The following is a 17,586-nucleotide window of genomic DNA, read 5'->3' on the forward strand; positions in this document are numbered from 1 at the left end:
AGAATTCAGTTGCGATTGCATTATGGAGCTGAGGAGCGTGTATTTCAGCGAGAATGGAAACAAAGTTGTAGCAAAAAATAGATCCTCTTGGAGCACGATAAATTTTGAGCAATAAATAATATTTCCTTCATCGAACACCAAATAGACACTTTCGCTACCACGATATAAACTGTATAATCGATTTGGCGAAACGAACGTTGAATTCGCCTCGTTTGCACCCCCGAACTTCGCGAGTTTTGAATGTCCGTTTTTGCTTTCAAGATCATTTATAAAATCACTTCTTCAATATTTCACTAACTATTGATCTAACTATCGTTTTTTTTAGTCCCGTTCATATCATTTTCAGTACTCGAATTCGTGCCGGTTCTGCAGAACTCCTTGGCATTGTGTGAAGGAGCGTATTGAACTTTAGTCAAATCATATTTATTAGGAATTTAAATGTTTGATCACTCTGTTTGATCATTCGCTGCACGTATAGAATTGTAAAGGCTGCACATACAGAATTATAGTCTGAGTTTTATAATTCATTAACGAAATGCTAAATGCTCAATTCCCGGTGTGCGATAACGAGAATTTTAACGGCCAGAATTTGCAGCTGTCAACGGCAAGCGAACAGCAAAACGATAGAAGTTTGTAAAAAAAAACCAGCTGCCGAAGTAAAAACATCAGCGGAATCAGTACTGGAAAGGAAAATTTGCGTTTCAATACTTTTATGAAACAACCGATGGAGGTTGTAAAGTTGAATATTGCTTGATGTAATTAAACATTCACATGCTAAAACGAGCGTGTGCAACAGAGCAGAGGAAATAGTTAATCAATGCCCTGGTGGTTCAATGTGTGTGCCGATGCCAAGGTCAGAGTCGAATGTTGAAAACGAAAATCTAACCGTGCGCTCGGTATAAACTGGAAGCCGCGATTCCGGTGCGTGCAAAATGGTTCGAAGAAGGTAGGTGTGATGAGTTAGAAACGGGCACATGCTGACCTTTTGTGCAAGGAAGAAACATCTCCGCAAGAAACAATAACGAAACCGTATGTTGCAATTGCGAAGGGAGCGAGAAGAAAAAAAACTCACCGAGAGTCTCATTGAAACGACGGTGCACGGTATCGGAAAAATCGATAAACATTTAATGTGTGTGTCTTGCGCGGCGGGGAAACCCTTAAAAGGCCGGACGAGTCGGTGGAGTGTGATTGAAGTACGAGGTGCGAATTGAAGAGGATGAAAACGTGTCTCCAACAAAACGTCGTAGTGGGTTCGCTAAATTAGCACATCACGCCGGCCGCAAAGCAGCGTGGTCGTGGCTATCGATGTGAGTCATTGCAGGGAAACCGCGAAAGGAATTTATGTTAAATAGCGTTCACTGATATCCAGACAACATAGCTCCCCAGTTCCCCCCGCTTCATGGATCGATTGTGTGTGTGATTGGTCATTAATGGATGTTTTGGCGTCTTATGATTCATGATTCGGTCGCGTTATCAATGCCGCATTGCACACCGTGCACAATCTAACATCAACACCACTCTTGGTGGCCCTGGCAGGTCGATCGGGTGTGTGCTTATCAGTTATCAGCAAGGAGTGGAAAGGAAGATTCTCTCATCGCCGTGCGAGGGTTGTACTGCGCGTGTGTCTGGTACTGCACCGTGTGTGTCGCCGTATGTTGTGATTGATATGCGACGCACACCGGATCGGCGACAGGATGGTCTGTTTTTATGCCCTCCCCACCCGTTATCAATTGGCGACTTTTGGACTTTTGGCGGTTAGGGTCTTCCGATCGTGAATCGTTTCCTGCTTGGGATTATCGCGGATATGGTTGGTTGGTGTACAATGAGCAGAAACAATGTGGCATTGACGGGTACAATTTTTAAATTAAAGCTGGCCGTGTGTTGCTGCACACCAGTTGCTATCGTTGCCATAGCGAAGAGGCTCGTCCGTTATTTTATGGTGCAGGGTTTTATTTGTTTTGTTTTGCTAGACCGCACACTTAAATTTAACCGCACTTGCTCAATCGTCGAGATAACGACGTTTTTTTAAACTTTTTACTTCTGTTCGCCTTTCCACTTATTCCAGGAAAGCGCAATAAATCAATGTATTCACTGGAGGAGGCTTTTTTCTGCAGCGCTTCGACTTCGTCTCAATGGAACCGGCGTACCCGTGCTAAGGTGGATCAGCTGAAACGCCCGTACAGCAACCGTAGCGGCAAACGACGCAGGAAACACGAAGCGACAATACCGACACGGCCCATCACAATCCGTTGCGTTTGACCAGGCCGGTGGTCCTATTCGTTTAGGTTGCCCATTTTGCTTTTTTCCTGTTGTTGCTGCTACTACTCCAAGCAAACAGCATCATCAGCTCGATAGAGCGCTCGTGTGGATGACGCAGCATGGAGCTACTATAAATTAGCCTAGCAGAAAATCTTTCCACCAACCGCACGACGGTCACTTCTCTCTCACACTATCTTTCGTGTTCCAAAGTGAAGAAGATTAATCGCTTGGAAAGAAAAGAGTACGCGCGCTACACACTACAACGGCGAGTTAGCTGATTGTAGATCTAGTAGAATTAAAGCGCCATTGATAAGGGCATACGCTAGAAAAATCCACCACCATCTGGAAACGGGGTTTACATTCCGCGACTCGACAGACGCTGACGAGTCGCACAGCCTGAAGTAATCACTGTTTATCCACACAAACGAGCCTGTGTCGATTCATCACCCCGGGAATCAAGATGCCGTGCTATAGTTTAAGGTAAGAGCCTTGGTTTCCATAATGCATTGTACCCGCTCACCAAAACCAAATCACCACACGCGCCATAATGTGTTTTGCAGAAATATTATAAAATATCCACGAGCCGTATTGCGAACGATTCTGGTAGTGGCGAACAACATCTACTGTGTGCCGACGTATTTGGTGTGGATGTTTTTGCTGCTACCGCTTCGGAAGATCCACGAAACATATTACTATCGCATCGAGGGCATACTGTTCCATTGGCTGCTCGCAAACGTATCCATGTGGTCCTGGACGGCAGGTTACGAAGGTGATTTATCTCGCTACATGCATGTTACGGGGCATCTTGAACCGAACTGTTTAACCGTGTCTCGTTTTCGTTTCTAGTGGTAGAGATGGGTGACGATATTACGACGGCATTCGACAAGCGCACGTTGGTGTTGGCGAACCATCAAAGTACCTCGGACGTACCGCTTCTGATGGCGGCCTTTAACGCGAAGAAAGGCATTCTGCCAAATATCATGTGGATTATGGATCGGCTGTTCAAGTATACCAACTTCGGTGCTGTGAGTCTTGTCCATCAGGACTTTTTCATTGCTTCGGTAAGTGTGTAAATTGCGCTAGACGTGTCTAACCAGTGTATGCTGATGGAACCATCTTTTTTTTGCTCCTTTAGGGCAAGAAAAACCGCGAAAAGTCACTACAGCAGCTCAAATCGCATATACAACAATGTTACGTACCGAGAAAACGAAAGTGGATGGTACTATTCCCCGAGGGTGGTTTCTTGCGCAAAAGAAAGGAAGTTAGTCAGAGGTATATTTAACTTGAGCCACACTAAATAATGATAGTTCTAACTCATCTTCGTATTACTCTCATTTACAGATTTGCAGAGAAAAACAATCTACCAGTATTAAACAATGTCACCTTGCCGCGCGTAGGTGCTATGAAGGCGATCATGGATATGCTCGGGGCACCAAGTGACATAAACGTTTGCTCTTCCTTCTCCGCCACAAACAACCCGACACAGGTGGGTAGTGTGGTGGGGCAGGATGCGGTTAAACAATCCGACAGCAACAACAGCACTATCATCAGTAGCAAAGCAATAAACAAGGAAGACGATGACTGTGGTAAGAATGGTCAATTGTTGGTTGAAACGATATTTGGTGGCTAAGTTGGGGTTTTCTTGTTCCATTCAGATACCTGTAAGGATGCGACGTACGCAATGCTAAACGGGCAATCGGGTGGCTGCATAGAATACGTACTAGACATTACGATCGCGTACCCGCAAGGCACTCCACTAGATTTACCTAACATCGTGCACGGTATGCGGAATCCCTGCCAGACCTTTTTATTCTACAAACTTTACCATAGTTCTGAGGTAAACTAACGCATCGATCAACTAACTTGATCATGTTCTCTCTGAGAATCGAGATGTGATTATATTTTCTCCTTTATTCCATCCTAAATCATATAGGTGCCACGTGAAAGTGAATCTCTCACCCAGTGGTTGTACAATCGATTTTACGAGAAGGAAAAATTGCTTGAAGAGTTTTATCGTACCGGCACCTGGCCGGCCAGCTGTACCATTCCGCCGACGGTCGTACACCAGGATCTGCTTCGGTTTTTGCTGATACATCTGTTTTTCGTTACCTCTACTTATGTGCATCTGCAGCTCATTTTAATGTTGATCAACTACACGAACGTCATGTACGTGTACATGTTGAGCTAAACATACGAACCGTCGTACGACGCTGTTCCGCATTCTCTCTAATCTCGCAGCTAGGCAAGGCAAAAGCACAACACAGCACAGCTACGATAAAGCAAAACCCCGCGCCCAGAGGAGAGTTTACATATGTTTACTTAACGGAAGGAAGACACGGAGAACGAACTGAAGTGAAAAAAAAAAACAAATCTGCAAAGCAAACAAACTCTAAGTCGCACCAAGTGATTGAGACACATACATTTGCTAAATTATAAGTGAGCAAAGAAGCATCTGCGTGTGTGCTGATCGTTACCCTATTCTAGTGTAAATGGTTCTAGTGTTAAGCATCAGTTCCAGGATAATGGAGTTTGCCAACTTGCTGCTCTTAACAACACTTGGGCAGCAACCAAAATGAAGCTGATTTTCTTCTCCAACCGGCGTTCTGAGGCGCCAATGAGCTTGCACCTTTCCGTCGTAACGCACGTGCCGTCGGAAAAGGTAGCGTTTAAACGCACACAACTATACAAACAAAAACAATCCCAATAAGAATGATGAAAGAGCGGCACAAACTGGATGTTGAAGTGGATCATCATCGTGTTAGTTGTAGTAACGATGCTATCCTTAATGCAATCCAGCAAACAAACAAAACATTCAGCAAAACAGCACAGAAACCGAAAACGCCGCATATGAAATATCCTTGTACAAAGTGAATGCACGTGAGCGGAATTACGTTCGGGTGGTGTTGTAGGCATATTATAAGAGTCAGTCTAGCTTAAGTCTACACAGAGTCAGTGATTAAAGATATACTTTACTTGATATCCTCACAGGTAGGACCGTAAGCAGTCAACCGTATAAGTCAACCATTACTGGTCTAAAATGTTCTAAAAGAAAACGAAGGATTTTTTTACTTTCCTTCTTGTCGGTTTAGGTTTAGGGATTGCTAACGATTTGTTTTCTTTTAATTTCTAACTACCGGCTACGGCAGGCACTGATTTAAACTGAAACGTAATGTATTGAAAGGTAGTAGGAAGTGTGTTTTATGGTACGGTACTGTACGAGCTTTGAAAAACAAAGAAAAAGGGCAAACATGTAGTAAAGAGTCGCGTAAAAGTCGGATCAATGTAGAAAACTGTTTTAAACAGAAGTTATACACAAGGCTTTAAGTTAGGTAGGTTTACCAGTTTCTTTCAAGTTCTTTCCCCTTTAGTGCACAATCCTCGCAGCTAGGTTTGACAGAAAGAGAATTGAGGAGAGAGAGAGATAGAGGTAGAGGATGTTGGTCGTACGTTTACCAACTTGATAGTAAATACTATATACAGTATGGCAGTTTGAACATTCTGTTTCCTCTCCGGGTACATCCGGTATCTATATACACTAGCAGCTAAACGTCCCTACTTCTCCTTAGCCTTTCCCCCAATTTCCTTCCTCTTTATCTTTCCTCCTTCAGCCGTATACTAGGCACTATTTAATCTAACTGTCCCCAAAAGAATCACCTGTGACAGGGAAACACACGCTAGTCTACTGTGGATACTGTGGATATGTGAATATGGCACAGGATTGGTTTTTAGTTTCACTCACGTGTGAGTAAGTCCCTGTTACCGTTTGCGTAGTGCACGTGTGCTGCGTTTATGTGTATGTATGCGTGAACAACGTACGTGTGTAAGGAAGAAGTAGTGTCCTTTCTAAGGAGTTCATGCACTCTTCGTGCGTTATTTAGTGTGTATAAATGTAGCACAAGTTCCGTTCAAATATGCTGGGTGTGTGGTGTACTGCGCACCCCACGCCTATATGTTTGTTTGCTCATTTTCTACTACACTAGCACCCCAGGGAACACACGCTGGAGGCAGTTTGTGGCTGTGTGTCGTGTGTGGAGGGAAAACCCTGCCAGCCTCTCCCTTCTCTCTGTACACGTGTGAGTGTGTGTGTGGCAATGATCGAAATCCTACCAATTGGTTACCAGGTGGGATTGCTTCGATTACTTTTTTCGAATAGAAGAAATACGACAGTAACCGGAAACAACTGTACGAAGAAATCGTTGCTGATCGGGCGTTTTTGCTCTATTTATGAATGTCCGAAAAATGATGGAAATTAGCTATAACTAAGCACACCTTCTTCTTCGTGTTTAAGGTTCATCAAACCCGTAATGGCCTAACTTCCGGCCGGCTAAGCGCGATGCAAACTCCAGCACGGTCGACAGTGAACGCTCGTTTTGAGATAGCTTAAAAATACAACCCGCCACGAATGTGTCCCCGGCCCCGAGACTGTCGCGTATTACTTCAGGTGGATAGGTTCGCTGGCTATACCAACGGCCACACTCATTTACCGCTACCGTGTCACTCGAACCCCACGGGCAAATGATGGTGTATGGACCGGGGTGAGACTCCTTCAACGCTCGTACCGTATCGTGTGCACTCTCATGGCCAAGAAAGCGGGCAAAGTCTTTCCCAACGAACACTACATCAACACCATCAACGAGCAGGTCCAGATTTGAATGACGAGGTTTTTCCATCTCAACTGAGATTCTCACCTTGGAGTGTTGGTTTTCCAGATCGTTATTCCAGCAGCGGATGGACTGTATCATATCAACAATTGTCGATGTGTTTCGTCTACCCTGTAGATATTGTGACAACATTAGTATCCACAGGTGGGTTAGAGATTAGTCATCCACCAGATGTCCTACCTCGAAATGAATCCATGCATATTCGGCTAGGTTGATGTTTTTAAAGTCTTCCAGCGTAAGTTCCGGCAGGTCCGGATTACTGTGCACGATGGTTCTTGTGCCGGTTGCCAGGCTGAGCCAAACGGTAGACAGTGGCACTTGTTTGTCGCGATGGTACACGCATTTATCGAACAGAATCTTTCGCTTCTGCATGTCATCAAGCGCAAACTGGAACATTTTCGTATCACTAAACGAAGCGAGTAATTCGCAGCGTGCTCCGAGATTGGCCAGTACGGTGCAGTTGTTGGATGCGTTACCACCACGTTGCCAGCGGCTAGAATGACACCGTTGATCGGTATCCTCCTCCGGGTACGTGTCACACACCTGTATGATGTCAATGTTGCAAAGACCGACGCAAAGAATTTTCTTGCTCGCCTGATCATCGTCCTGCCTTTCCATCATAATGACTGAAGATGATAGAATGTATAAGCATTCGATACAGGTTCATTGTTAAACCAATATAAAGCGTTACAAGTCAACGAAAATTGTTCTCAAACAGAAGACGACTTGTTTTTGTGCGTCCGATTATGTTATATTTTGGTGCAATGCATTTTTTAACATCGTGTGTACATGTAGAGTACATTTTTTTGGAGTATCATTCGAAAAGGCAAACAAACCGAGTATAAAACGTAATAGAAAACAACAATATTAATCCTATCTCGATCGCATCGAACGATCGTCACGATCGCCCGCAAACTGATTTGGTGGTTCGTTCCTTGTCCCCTTGGAAGTGGAAACATTTCACTTCCTCTCATAGATCTAACCCGGTATCGATCAGTTCGCGTAGCAGAAGTGATGCGCGACGTGGCAGCAATCGTAGCAAATGGCTCACGAAGAGCAAATATTTCGGTATGCTGATTTCCAGCTCGTTACGTCGCACGCCCTCTATGATGCGTCGGGCTGCTTCATCCGACTTGATGCGCCCGAAGGCAGAAGAAATGCGCAGCCGGATATCGTTCAGGCAGTGGTCAGTTATGATGAACGGGTAGATATGCACCAGGGTAGTGTGGATCGTGTGCTGCCGCTTTTCGATGCGCAGCTCCTCTAGCGTTGACTCGTACAGCCCTTGTACGGCAAACTGTGATACGGCCAGTGGCATTTGATGCTTCAATCCACTTACACCGGCCACCGAGGTGAGAAAGACGATATGTCCGTGCGACACCTTCTTCATCTTGGGAAGTATCGCCTCGAGGAGCTGATAATGGGTCGTAAACGTGCGGCGTTAGTGGAAGTTAATGAACAGTAAAAAGCAGGAAAATTCATACGTACCAAGAAATGGGAAACTACACCGACATTCAATGTAATTTCGATCGGAGGTGGCTCGGTGACGAGACTCCGAGCACTGGGAACATTGCAACTGTGGAACAGCATGCTAATGGTACCAAGACTGTTTTCGATCGCAGTCACCGTTCGATTGATGTCCGCTTTGTTAGTGACGTCACATTCGTATGCACAGGCAATACCTCCGGAAGATTGGATTTTTTTCACCAACAGATCGTTGTCCGTTGTGTTCACGTCGATACATGCCACCTTGACACCTAATTCTGCTAGCTGTATGGCGAGATCGTATCCTACTCCCCGACCACTACCGACCACCTGTGGATGAAGACCAAAGTTAATCATCGATTAGTTCTTCCAGATTATCAAATCCAAGCAATTCCAAGCGATACTTACAGCCGCAACTTCCCCGCTAAGACTTTTCGCCTTGGCCGGTCTTACCAGACGAAACAACGATTGCAGCAAAGTGAGAAAGAACTGCACCAAGATGATCAGCACATCCCAGCAAAAAATCAACGTGGCGTATAACCGTAAGATCATCGAAACGGGCTTTCGGTGACAATCGAGCCAACCGGGTAATCGGCGAGGACTTTCCTTGTTCTCGGACGGCTAAAACACAACGAAAAGCACTATAATGATAACTTATTTGTCTATTCCCTTTTACTTAATGTATTTGCGTGCGGAAAGCAATCATCGACATTGCATCGAAGAAACGATCGACGGAGCAGTTTACTTACATGGAACCGTGTCATGTATTGGTTGGGCATTGTTTCGTAAGCCAAACTTGCACAATTTGCATTAAAACGATCGAACCGGTCTGCCGGTACAGTTTATTGCCTGACCACATTTCCGCGCAGCACAACACAGAAGTTAAATTTAATTAGTAGAACTACACCGTGTGACAGTACGCCAGCGCCAGAAAAGTTATAGCCAGAAGTTCTTAATCCGCGTTCGCGACAGCGCAAAACTCGAAGAGACAATCATTGCACTTACCTTGAGGAAACGTTGAGTGCCGGAATCACACGCAGTTGCCTCGGGAAGCTTATACGGGTTTATCTCAATCCAAAGTCCGTCTGAGTAGACTAGTGCCAGCCCGCACGTATGACGACAGTTGAGAACATGCGTTGCCCGTTCTACGCGTGAACCAACGGACTGTGTGAAGTTTCTCAGATTTACCAGAAATCTTTGTGCTCTGCGCGAAGAAACAAGACAAACTTGTAGAAACTTTGCATTCACGCCTAATATGGTGTAGAAACAAGCGATAGTACACCTTTTTCCAATTTAAAATTGCGTAAAAAGAGCGTTAATAATGCGTGTACGTCTTTTGTGGTGAAGATTGATGGAAATGTCATAACAAACCGGGTTAGCCGCTCATAAAATTTGGCCGCCCTGCTTCAGCCGCTTCGTTCGCATATGCTCAAGGGTTGGATACTCGAAAGAATGAGTCTTTTCAAATCGTTTGAAACGATCGTTGTTCGTCATTCGTAATGAAAATAAAATATTTGCTTTGATGGTATTGACATTGATATTATCGTGCTTAAAAACATGTATTCAATTTGAAATAGAGACTGGTGGTGTATTTAATACATATTTCTTTAGTAGTCAGTTACTTGATGACCGTTCGAAAAATCATAACCAGTCTTGGGCAAGCTAATAGCAAATCTTTATCTTTTTAAAGGTTGCATCTCGACATCAAATCCCATTATAGCTCGACTGGAATGTAGGATACTCTTAAAATAATTGGTTTGATCATTATCTGAAGTAAATTAAATATAAACACTCCAACAACTTATGGCTGTGAGGCTGGTTCAGAATCGAAAGGGTTGAATATTCCATTCACAACCATAATTTGTAAGGGCCGCTTTCGAAACTGTGCTGCCTATTTGAAGTGTGTTTTGGTACTTGATCAAATCAAACATAGCTAATTACACTTCCTGCTTGAAACATTCCAATGCACCAATTCGATATGGCCAACCCGTTGGAAAGATGCTGTTTGTTTGGTCCAAGCACGGTCTTAGCTCTCGCCGCTCAGAAAACATAAATCCTCAAAGAAAGGTTCTCCCAAAAAAAAAAATGTTGATCTGGATTTCGCCAAGACGGTTACACATTTAGGTCACGGTGCTTCCACAGGTCATTATGGAGTACAATGAAATCATGCCGATTCCTGTGTATAATTGCCTCCCTCCCTAACGTGGGAGAAGGGTCAGCCCAATTTCCACCGAGGCTGTGCTGTTTATAATAATCTGATTACCACCAAACAAATTGTTTCATCGTTTTTGGAGGAAGTGCATACTGTTTGTCCGAAAGTTTGGAGCTACGATTGGAGAGAAAAACAAAAACATCATTAATCACACACTCGGAACTAGTAACTAATGTCAATAAATTAACTCCTGCCAACAGGCGCCCTTTACATTATTGCGGTAGGCATCATATTAGCCAACGGCTTCTTCACGATCGCATCCACCAAGTATCGTACTTCCTTCGAAAGGGTGGAGCTAATCAGCTGCTAATGTTCTACGATCGGCGCCAACATGCACAACACGCGGTAATTGATTCGCCGCAAGTGCTATACTGTTGCCAACAGCTTAACGCGATAATTATACCGTTTGTTTGGTCGCGCTTTACATGCCCGACTGAATGCGTTTCCGATTCAACAACGCTGGAGTTCTTCAGCGGAGCTGCGGAGTGGCGTATTTATTCATAATCTCCACCGTTTGCGAGCTCGATCGACCACCGTCTCCCGGGTGACGCCTTTTTGGGGCAGGGTGGCCGTTTGTGAGATATGTTGGCCAGTTCCCAGCACTCGTCATGCGATGTAGCGGGTTTTCACGGTAGGGGAAGAATACTTGGGAATCCGGACCTAACTGTCGTCGTTGGGATGGGCGCGCGCGCACACGGGGAATGATTTTGTGTTTTCTTCTTGCTGCTGTCGGTCGAACAGCCCGCTCACATCTTGTCGATTCGCGTGGACTAATTTCCGACGAACGACGATGACGGTGGCGCTGGCTCGCCAGGGTAGTGATTGTGCAGATTGACAGCCATAAGCCAGCGGAAATAATGCTACTTCTCATGGCGGGCCACAAATAATGCCTCTCCATCTTCATCAGGCGTTTGTTCGCCCAGAGAAAGGAGGTGAGCTCGAGACATAGATTGGTTTGCCCATCGGTTGCCACCGGGAGTTGGTAGCAAACGGCAACAAATTGTTATTACACTAACATACACCGCACTGCATCGCCCACCGCTGCCAATAGTGGAGTTAGGGGCGCCACCGTTTCTTTTTTTTTTCGGGGAAGGCAATCTGGCCCGTTTCATTACCATGGGCATCTTCGCGATCATCAGGTCATAGATCTCCGATTGGCGCACCGTAACCATTTGAAAGTGTACAAATCGATAAGCAGCAAGCAAGCAAACATGATGTACCCCGACGGGGGCTCGGGCGGGAAGTGACCGATCAAAGTCGGTGTGGCGATGTGGCGATGTTCCCTCCGTGCGCCGGGTGCGTAATGCTTCTAGCGCGTCCGGGGTCGGGCCAGCATCGCGAGAGAAATCATGCAAAATGTTACCACTAACAACATAATAACGCTCGCCGAACAATTATCCACGCCGACTTTCGAACGTGACGATCTCGCGGAGGTCAGCGATCATCGACCGCGGGTCGATCACCAACGCTCCTCGGCTAAAGCCCGTGGTCAAACACCTCGCTAGGTGCTAGAAATGCTATCACCACTCTGTAAGTGCAATAACAATTTTTAGTGCACTTTATTGCGAAAAAAGGGTTCCCGCTTCCGTTTTACTTTTCACCCAAGCGAGCATGAAATGCGGTGGCGCGAACAAACATTCATTTCACGGTTGGTTAAGCGATGCGTGCTGAGAATGGTCCGAGGGGGTTTGTTTTGCTCTCCCACCAGATACCGCCAGGTGGTGGGTAGATTCTAAGGGAACGAATTGTGATTTAAAGTACGCTTAAACGATACGGTTAGCTCCAATGGGATGGACTATGGAGGAACAGCAATGGGGATAGCTAATTACCCTACTCATCATTACGAGTTCCTAAAGGTGGGAGGGGGAGGGGGGGGGGGTTCTCGTAGAAGAAGAATGTAAGACCTAGCATAAAATGTACAGATTTGATTTGTAGTCTCATGCCTGCATACCATTGCAGACCGACGTCTGCACAGAATTGCATGTGTTATGATGAAGCGAAAGAAGTGTCCGATCTCCCTTGAGAGCTCTCCGTTGATCAAAGGTGCTATAATAAAATTAATCCAATAAAACTTGAGATGATGCTAGGCGGTGCACAATCGACTATTACTAGTTATTTATTTATATACTATTCCAATTTTATGTAGTACAATTATTAGCCATCTTTACAGACAGGAAGATTTTGAGTGTTTGTTTGAGCCTGTTGAAACGTATATATAAAGTCCCCAACTGTTTTCAGATTTCCGATACCAGGAAAGCATCCACGGAAGAGGTAGCACCTTGTACAGCATATTTTATCGAAAACCGCCTAAAGGTATGCAATGTTTAAACACTAACTTTCCACACAAACCAGCTGTTTTCAGATTGCCAATATCAGGAGAGCATGTTTTAAGAGGTGACACTTGGTACCAGCTGAGCAAACATTTCATGAAACATTTCATGAAACATGAATGATAAAATATAAGTTATGGTTTATTCAAAAATCAAGCTTATGTACTTTAAATGCAATATAAAATACAATTTTCCGATAAAAAACATTATTAACTCAATGCCCTTAATTAGCAAGCGGTGCAAAATTTTGTCAGCATTTTGTCAGGGTTTTGTCAACTTTTTGTCGTGGATTTTCTACACAATGAAGTTTGACAAAAGCTCACAAATAGTGACAAAAGCTCCCTTTTGACAAATTTGTCAGCATTTTGTCAGTTCTCGTGGCCCTGCATCTATACGTTCGACAGAAAAGTTAGAAAAAATATGATCACCTTTTTGGACATACTCCAACGTAATCGGTGCATCAAGTTGAGTTGTTATGACTTTTAAAGCGATTAACGCCGGAATGTATGCAATATGGAAATAATATTTGCCTAATATAAAATTTTTAAAATAGATAATGGTAAAAATACATTTCTAATATAGTTTTGTGCTATCAGTTGCCACCAATACATAATTTAATGCTCGGACTGCTCTTCAAACTCACCCTCCGAAAAGTAGCGATCGATCATTATCAATTCATTGGCAATGGTTAAGATCGCGTACACGCTTACGATCGAGATTTATTCCGATTCCATTCCGCTATACTTTCTCCGGGGCAGGCATTGAGAACGGTAACGCGAAACGTACACAAACGAGCGAAAAGCACACCAGCCGGGAGAGGCAGAGAACCATCACTGTTGAATGCCGCCCTGGTGCCATCCTGGTGGTTTGGAGCAGAAGCATGAGAGAAACACAACGCATAGCAGCAGACACGACACGAAAGCAATTGTGTAAGCTGTGCTTCTTTTTATCTGCCACGGAACCGTCCGTTCCGGTTCCAGTCTGCAGTCGAGATTCAACCCGTTCGGACGTACGGAGAACCGGCCAGAAAGACATTCTGGAACTGGATAAGTTTCCCGTTCCCTTGCCACTCGCAATCCCCCCACTAACACGATTGATCGAGAGGAGATCTTGCAACGGTAGAGAAAAGAAAGCTTCGCAGTGTTCAAACTTTGTACTGAGACGTGCAAGTGTTTTGGGTTAGGTCGAACTGCAGCGTGTTTGCCCCCTGTAGGGCGTAACCCTTTTGCCCTAGATTGTCCTGTTCTGGCAATGCAGGAGCAGAGAAGTAACGTCGTCGAACTGCGAGTGTAGCTCGGATTGTAGGGTCTTAGGGTGGCAGAACATTAAGTGCTCAAGTGAAATCTACCAGAAGCTGAAGACTTCCCAAAGTTCTCCCCGAGCTCTGTTTTCTCAATGTGCTCAGTGAAAAAGTGTGTATAGTTGCCCAAGCCGTCAAGTGTTTCTCACTGCATCGCGAGGTGGTAGTGGTCAGTGGCCCGCACCGTGAATCGTGAAATTTTAAATAACCCCCTTTGCGAGAAAGCTTATTTTCAAGGTGTCCACACCTTGGGCTAGAAGTCCACAAGTAGATTCAAAGGGAAGTTGAAATCCCGGAGTTCCTCCCGGAGGATAAAACGACCCGGACAACGCACCGGACCGCAGATTAGTCTCTCGTCTATCTTTCTCGGGAGCAAAGATACCACAGCATAACGGTAAGAACCTAAATGTCCAGAATGTTGGTCACTGCTGTACCACTGCCAGCAACTGCAACGTAACACATTCGAATGAAACGCTCGGTACTAGGGACGGACGGAGATTTGTGTAGAAAAAGTGACGAGAAGAAAGTTCTTTTTTGCTCGCTTTCTTCCTTGCTGACAACAACGACAGCAACAACGAAAAACCCAATCCATCGTGAAGATCTGACGCTTAGGTGAACGGTGAAGGCTCTCGGTTTGGAGAAGCTTCTTGACGGCGATCGCACTGCACCGAAGTAGGCTAAGCGATGACGTGCGACTTGCCCGGCTTCGGTTGCTTTGCGGTGGTGTGAATGAACTTTGGCTTTAGCTACGGCTACGACCGCAACCGGAATGAGGCCGCCGTCTGGACAACGAGAATCTGTCCGTGGTGATGTGTTTTTTTCTGTGTTGTTTTGCCGGGAGCTTACACTTACGGCAGGGGTCGTTCCCATAGCGAGCTAGACCGGGCTTCCATCTTGGGGGCCATCGAACGTCCAAACGGGGACATAGTTGGGGTGGGATTTTCTACCAACCACACCGACCATTCCTACTTTCGGATAATCGTTATTAAATGACTCTGCTTCGTACCGGGCGGAGAGGACAGAGAATGAACGATTGGTCGTATAAGTTCTTCGCGATCGCTCATCTAACTGTACACACCGTGTTTTGTTGGGTGATGGAGTTGGCGGAATGATCCATTGCGAAAGAATGTAACAATTAGCAGCCCTCCGAAAAGTGTCGATCATACGGGCATCACATAATCCCTGCGGTTCTCTGCCTCTTGTGTTGCATTGTTGTGCTTTCCATTCCATTCGTATGGTAATAACTTAATCGATCGTATGGCGGTGAAAGTAGTGACCTCATGCGGTACCCTAGCCCAAGCGCGACATTGGGCGAAGGCGAAGGCGTGAAAGAATTTCAACGCAAGCGTAAGCGACGAACCCTCCCGTTCGTCGCGCTTTGCGTATTTAATTATGTACGTTTTTTAAAACTTGATTTGGTTTTGCCTTTTGAACGGTTTTGAAGCACTGTGGCCCGGTTATGGTAGTAGATCAATATGCTTTTAAATATTCCGAACCGATCGGCTGGACTGGAGTATTGAATTGATGTTGTGTTGCTCGCCGTTTGATCGAATTTCTCTCCAATAAAATCGAACTGGATCGGAACCGATGAGTGCGTTGTGCGTCGGATCCTTTTACATTTCCCTCGATGGATAGTATCATTTTCCATCAAGCTAAGCACGGCGCCGAAACTGTATGAAGATTGACCCAAAAATGGTACATCTTTCATCAATTGTCGCCGTGTACAGGCAACAAAGGAATATGCGGGTGCAATCGGGCCATGTGTTCATTTCCATACGGCCAAACCACACTAAAGGTGGGATCGGAAGGAGGAACTCTGCTTGGAGGAGAAAGTGTAACACGCCAACACCTCCCATTTGCGCCAGAAGCGTCTACTTCCGCCCAAGGTTACATCGGTTCTCACGCATCTCGGGCGGATTGTTGTGATTGTTGATCGGATGATAAGGGTGCACCGCACCGTATCGTCACTGATTAACCTGAATTTAAGTGAGACACTTTTTGTGTGCCACTCCCGGGAAGGGCCCGCCCTCCTCCCGTCCCTATTTCTCCTCGGTGCGTTGGAACGAATCCGTACCCAAACACAAACTCTTAAGAACCCATTGTTTACGTTTGTCAGCCGTGGTGGAAATCCAGGTGGAAATCATGTCAAGCGTAAGCGTTTGCTGGGCTTTTCCTTTCCCGGGGCCTCCCGATCGTGGTGGCAAACGTACTTATTAGAAGAGCACAACGTGACGTGTGCCCGTTTGCGATGAAAAAGCACCCTGGATGAAGCGATCGCACCGGTACGGCGCGCAGCGAATTGTGGCGTTTGTCACGTGGAAAAACATTTATTGCAGCTCAGTTAAATGGTTCCATTTTACGGCCACCAACCGGGGTAGCATAACGATAGACAACGCCATGCCATGCCAAACACAACCCAGTCATAAAACTAGCTCAAGCTTAACCGGGTGGTTTTGTTTGTGTTGGCTTAAGTAAATATTCGTTACTCGTTGGGTTTTACATCGGAGGCGCACAACAAGTCTTTTATTTTTGCATACCGTCAAGCGGATCGTTTATTCGCCCTCCCTTTAAATACTTCGCTGGAACGCCCCAACCCTACTCGAGAGGATGTAGCGTGTGTTTTTCTTTTATTTTCCTGTTATTTTCCACTGCCCATTTGGCTGCTGACCGGCTGCATTGTTATCTTGGCAGAAGTATCGCTAAGGTGATCTTACAACGGAGTGGAATTGCTACTAATGGAGATACGTATGCGAGCGTCTGTCTTGCTGTGGTGTTTGTATCCATGTGAAGAGTCAGAGCCCTCCGATGCTGGCGGCACGCAGAGGGAAAAGAAAAATATAGGTACGATGAAGCATAATATCGTAACGGGATTTCCGAAATGGGGGGGAACTTCCATGGCGGCCTCGAGTTCATGAACTTGAAAACGAAACCGATGATATGAGACCTCGGGAGATCGAGCATGGAGCATCGGGCAGCGCACACTCATTCACGCTTGTGCATACACGCGATGTTGGATGATCCATCTGTCTTTGGGATATGATTCGTTTTCCTGTTGCTTTTACCTTTTTCCCCCTTGTTTGGGAAAGAAAACGGGAACGATCTTCACCTCTCCAGCCAGCCAGTGTGGGAATGATCCTCCGTGCCGGAGCCCTGGGCAGGAACTCCACACCGCATGACCAAAAACTGAAGATCAAGTTCAAGGTACTGGACGGCCTGGAGATCACCGGAAAGACGAAGCAAACGATAACAAAACGGCTAAAAAGCCATTCACGCACGACACTCAAAGCTGCGTCATGCAACGCCATCTGGTCATGGCAAGTGATTGTGGAATCGTGGAAT

The 17,586-nt window shown here is 45.5% G+C and overlaps 3 protein-coding genes across 3 annotated transcripts; 1 reads left to right on the forward strand and 2 right to left on the reverse strand.

Moving 5' to 3' along the window:
• The first annotated feature begins 721 nt into the window (after nt 1–721).
• Nucleotides 722–4,666, forward strand: LOC128304304 (acyl-CoA:lysophosphatidylglycerol acyltransferase 1-like). Its single transcript, XM_053041479.1, has 8 exons — nt 722–946; nt 2,066–2,739; nt 2,820–3,028; nt 3,106–3,320; nt 3,395–3,531; nt 3,601–3,845; nt 3,915–4,096; nt 4,193–4,666. Exons 2-8 carry the CDS (start codon nt 2,720–2,722, stop codon nt 4,445–4,447), a joined length of 1,263 nt encoding a protein of 420 aa, XP_052897439.1. The 5' UTR covers nt 722–946; nt 2,066–2,719; the 3' UTR covers nt 4,448–4,666.
• A 101-nt stretch (nt 4,667–4,767) lies between these two features.
• On the reverse strand, nt 4,768–7,541 carry LOC128298798 (ketohexokinase-like). The gene is made up of 3 exons (XM_053034584.1): nt 7,101–7,541; nt 6,554–7,031; nt 4,768–4,859 (listed from the first exon to the last, which is right to left on the reverse strand). The coding sequence occupies exons 1-3, from the start codon at nt 7,539–7,541 to the stop codon at nt 4,768–4,770; spliced, it is 1,011 nt and encodes a 336-aa protein (XP_052890544.1).
• Nucleotides 7,542–7,676: 135 nt separating this feature from the next.
• On the reverse strand, nt 7,677–9,184 carry LOC128297871 (estradiol 17-beta-dehydrogenase 11-like). The gene is made up of 4 exons (XM_053033584.1): nt 9,155–9,184; nt 8,814–9,026; nt 8,409–8,735; nt 7,677–8,334 (listed from the first exon to the last, which is right to left on the reverse strand). The coding sequence occupies exons 1-4, from the start codon at nt 9,182–9,184 to the stop codon at nt 7,891–7,893; spliced, it is 1,014 nt and encodes a 337-aa protein (XP_052889544.1). The 3' UTR covers nt 7,677–7,890.
• Nucleotides 9,185–17,586: the final 8,402 nt, after the last annotated feature.

This window comes from Anopheles moucheti, chromosome 2 (genome assembly GCF_943734755.1).
Source record: "Anopheles moucheti chromosome 2, idAnoMoucSN_F20_07, whole genome shotgun sequence".
Lineage (NCBI taxonomy): Eukaryota > Metazoa > Arthropoda > Insecta > Diptera > Culicidae > Anopheles > Anopheles moucheti.

Bases quoted from the DNA above. Each gene is read 5' to 3' on its own strand.
- LOC128304304 (XM_053041479.1), top strand. From the start codon at position 2,720: ATGCCGTGCTATAGTTTAAG. The intron at 3,029-3,105 runs GTGATTTATCTC...TTTCGTTTCTAG, and splicing joins CTGGACGGCAGGTTACGAAG to TGGTAGAGATGGGTGACGAT. The intron at 3,532-3,600 runs GTATATTTAACT...TCTCATTTACAG, and splicing joins AGAAAGGAAGTTAGTCAGAG to ATTTGCAGAGAAAAACAATC.
- LOC128298798 (XM_053034584.1), bottom strand. From the start codon at position 7,541: ATGATGGAAAGGCAGGACGATGATCAGGCGAGCAAGAAAATTCTTTGC. The intron at 7,032-7,100 runs GTAGGACATCTG...CAATATCTACAG, and splicing joins ATGCATGGATTCATTTCGAG to GGTAGACGAAACACATCGAC. The intron at 4,860-6,553 runs ATGAACCTTAAA...GCGCCTCAGAAC, and splicing joins GTTAGGCCATTACGGGTTTG to GCCGGTTGGAGAAGAAAATC.
- LOC128297871 (XM_053033584.1), bottom strand. From the start codon at position 9,184: ATGCCCAACCAATACATGACACGGTTCCAT. The intron at 8,736-8,813 runs GTAAGTATCGCT...CTTCATCCACAG, and splicing joins TTAGCGGGGAAGTTGCGGCT to GTGGTCGGTAGTGGTCGGGG. The intron at 8,335-8,408 runs GTACGTATGAAT...ACCCATTATCAG, and splicing joins GTGTAGTTTCCCATTTCTTG to CTCCTCGAGGCGATACTTCC.